This window comes from Prosopis cineraria, unplaced genomic scaffold, assembly GCF_029017545.1.
Source record: "Prosopis cineraria cultivar Desert tree isolate PC_DT_omini unplaced genomic scaffold, ASM2901754v1 PC286, whole genome shotgun sequence".
In the NCBI taxonomy this organism is placed as follows: domain Eukaryota; kingdom Viridiplantae; phylum Streptophyta; class Magnoliopsida; order Fabales; family Fabaceae; genus Prosopis; species Prosopis cineraria.
In genome coordinates this window covers 37,473-39,597 of record NW_026555613.1, presented here as the reverse complement: position 1 = coordinate 39,597, position 2,125 = coordinate 37,473, and the positions used below count along the sequence as shown (strand labels likewise).

General features: G+C 29.5%; 1 protein-coding gene across 1 annotated transcript; it reads left to right on the top strand.

Annotated features, from left to right (window-relative positions):
- Window positions 1–1,398: 1,398 nt before the first annotated feature.
- On the top strand, window positions 1,399–1,817 carry LOC129296226 (dehydrin Xero 1-like). The gene has a single exon (XM_054934816.1). The coding sequence runs from the start codon at window positions 1,400–1,402 to the stop codon at window positions 1,697–1,699; it is 300 nt and encodes a 99-aa protein (XP_054790791.1). The 5' UTR covers window position 1,399; the 3' UTR covers window positions 1,700–1,817.
- The last annotated feature ends 308 nt before the right edge of the window (window positions 1,818–2,125 follow it).

Genomic DNA, 2,125 nt, shown 5'->3' with positions numbered 1-2,125 from the left:
TTCAGATTCTATTAAGCTTTTTCTGCAATTTTCTTCCTTTTGAGGACCTTGTATGCAATTTTCTCCACACACAAAAAATCACAGGAATGCTTAGTGAAGGAAAAGAAAACAAATTCATGACCAATTAGCATTAGGAATTTAGGATCATAGGCATTAACTTTCTTAGAGAGCCCCATTTGTCATTTTCCCTTGCGGGGAGTTGGTGAGCCTTTGTCCCACGTGTCTCTCGAGGCTCGATTTGAAACGTGGGCACGTGGCAATTGTAGCTGTTGCAAGTCACACGTGTGAAGACTTTGCTACGTGGTGGATTCAGATGGCAACAGTGCTTTTCCCGAGAAATTCTTGCCCCCGCCCTCTTGTATCTACACAGAAATATCTAAGGAGAATGATAGGTAAGAATCTCATAAAAATATTATCGTTAAATTAAAACTTTTTAATATTAATATTTCTAAATTTTAGTATTTTTTTATCATGTTTTAGTACTAAGATGTTAATATTTTTATAAAATTCTTACTTATTATTCTCCCAAAATATTTATATTGTTATGGTTGTTCATAACACAGAAAAACTTTTACCCTTATTCATAAGTTATATTATTAAATTTTTGTAACAGGTCTCTCATTTCCCCACATTGAATATTAATAAGAAAATGTATATTATTAAAATATATATTTTTATAAGAATAAAATTATAAATTTATTAACTTTGTAGAAGTTTTAATTTTTTTTTAGTTTCAATTAAATACATTGAAGGTGACTTATAAATAAGATTAGAAAAAATAATTCTCATATATCAATAATTTGTATTAAAAATTTAACTTAAAATAAAAATAAATTAAACAGAAACCTATTTTTTTAGAAGTATCATGTACATCATACGCACTAAACAATTTAAATGAAGGCCATGTATAATTATATATAATTTCATTTGATGTAGAAAAACAATGAAGGCCATTATTTATCTACTCTCTCCTTTTAAAATATAAGCAGTTTAAAAAAAATTATACCAAAGAGTCCTCATTATCATATAAACATATATTGCTTTTTCTTTTTATCTTTACATTTAATTACCAAAACTCTTCATAATAAGTAAAAGAGATAACTTTTGCAAGGAATTAGGTTGATATATAAATGTAAGGGATATGCTAAATTACTTATATTTTAAATCAAGATTAGGAAAAATATTTTATATTTTAGACAGGAGGGGATAACATCTAACGTATTATTTTATTTGTAGAGTTTATTATATAATTTTATTTTTTTATTAATTAATTAGCATATATAAATGGTAAGATACTTGTGTGGTGTACCAACTTTTTTGGCGCAACAACCCCTTGCCTTGCCTATATATATAAATAATCAAACTCTCAATCCAAAAACGAAGCATAGAGGGGAAAAACATGGCACACTTCCAGAACCAATACGGTGCAGTTCCAGTAAGCCATGATCCAATTCAGAAGGAAATGAATGCCGCCGGCAATACCACCGGCATCGGCGGCACCACACATGTTGCAGCGGCTGATGACACCACTGGACCAGCGATGATTGATACGGCCGCCACAACTGCCACCGCAACCGATGAAAACGTAACTACAAACAGCGATGGTACTCTTGGAAGTGAGAAGGAATATCAGCAGAAGAAAGGAATAATGGAGAAGATCAAGGAGAAGCTTCCAGGAAAACACCACCACAACAAGTAGTCATAGCAAAATTCAGTATAATTTATGTATGAAGTTGATGTATTATGTTTAATTTGGATTGTATGTTTTGCTATTTTGTCGAAGAATGATTACTTTTTTTTTTTTGGTAATCAATGGATTTTCTCTATGTAATTTTGAGATAATTAAATGTCTCTTTTTCTACAAAAGCACGAGTCAGATTATTCACTCTTACATGCCTAGATCAAAATTGGAATGTGGTGTGCACTGTCTTCCATAATAGTTTAAAATGGCAATAAATTCATTTCTTAAACTATAAGTTAAAGAGTATTAGGATTTTTAAAAAAATTTTGAATTAATTTTAACAGTTAAGTGATCAAAAACTTATAGAAAATAATAAAAAATTATAAATAATCAACATCGATTGAATTCTCTAAATAATAATAAATATCAAGAAACAAGTATTAT

Coding starts and splice junctions, on each gene's coding strand:
- LOC129296226 (XM_054934816.1), top strand. CDS start 1,400: ATGGCACACTTCCAGAACCAATACGGTGCAGTTCCAGTAAGCCATGAT.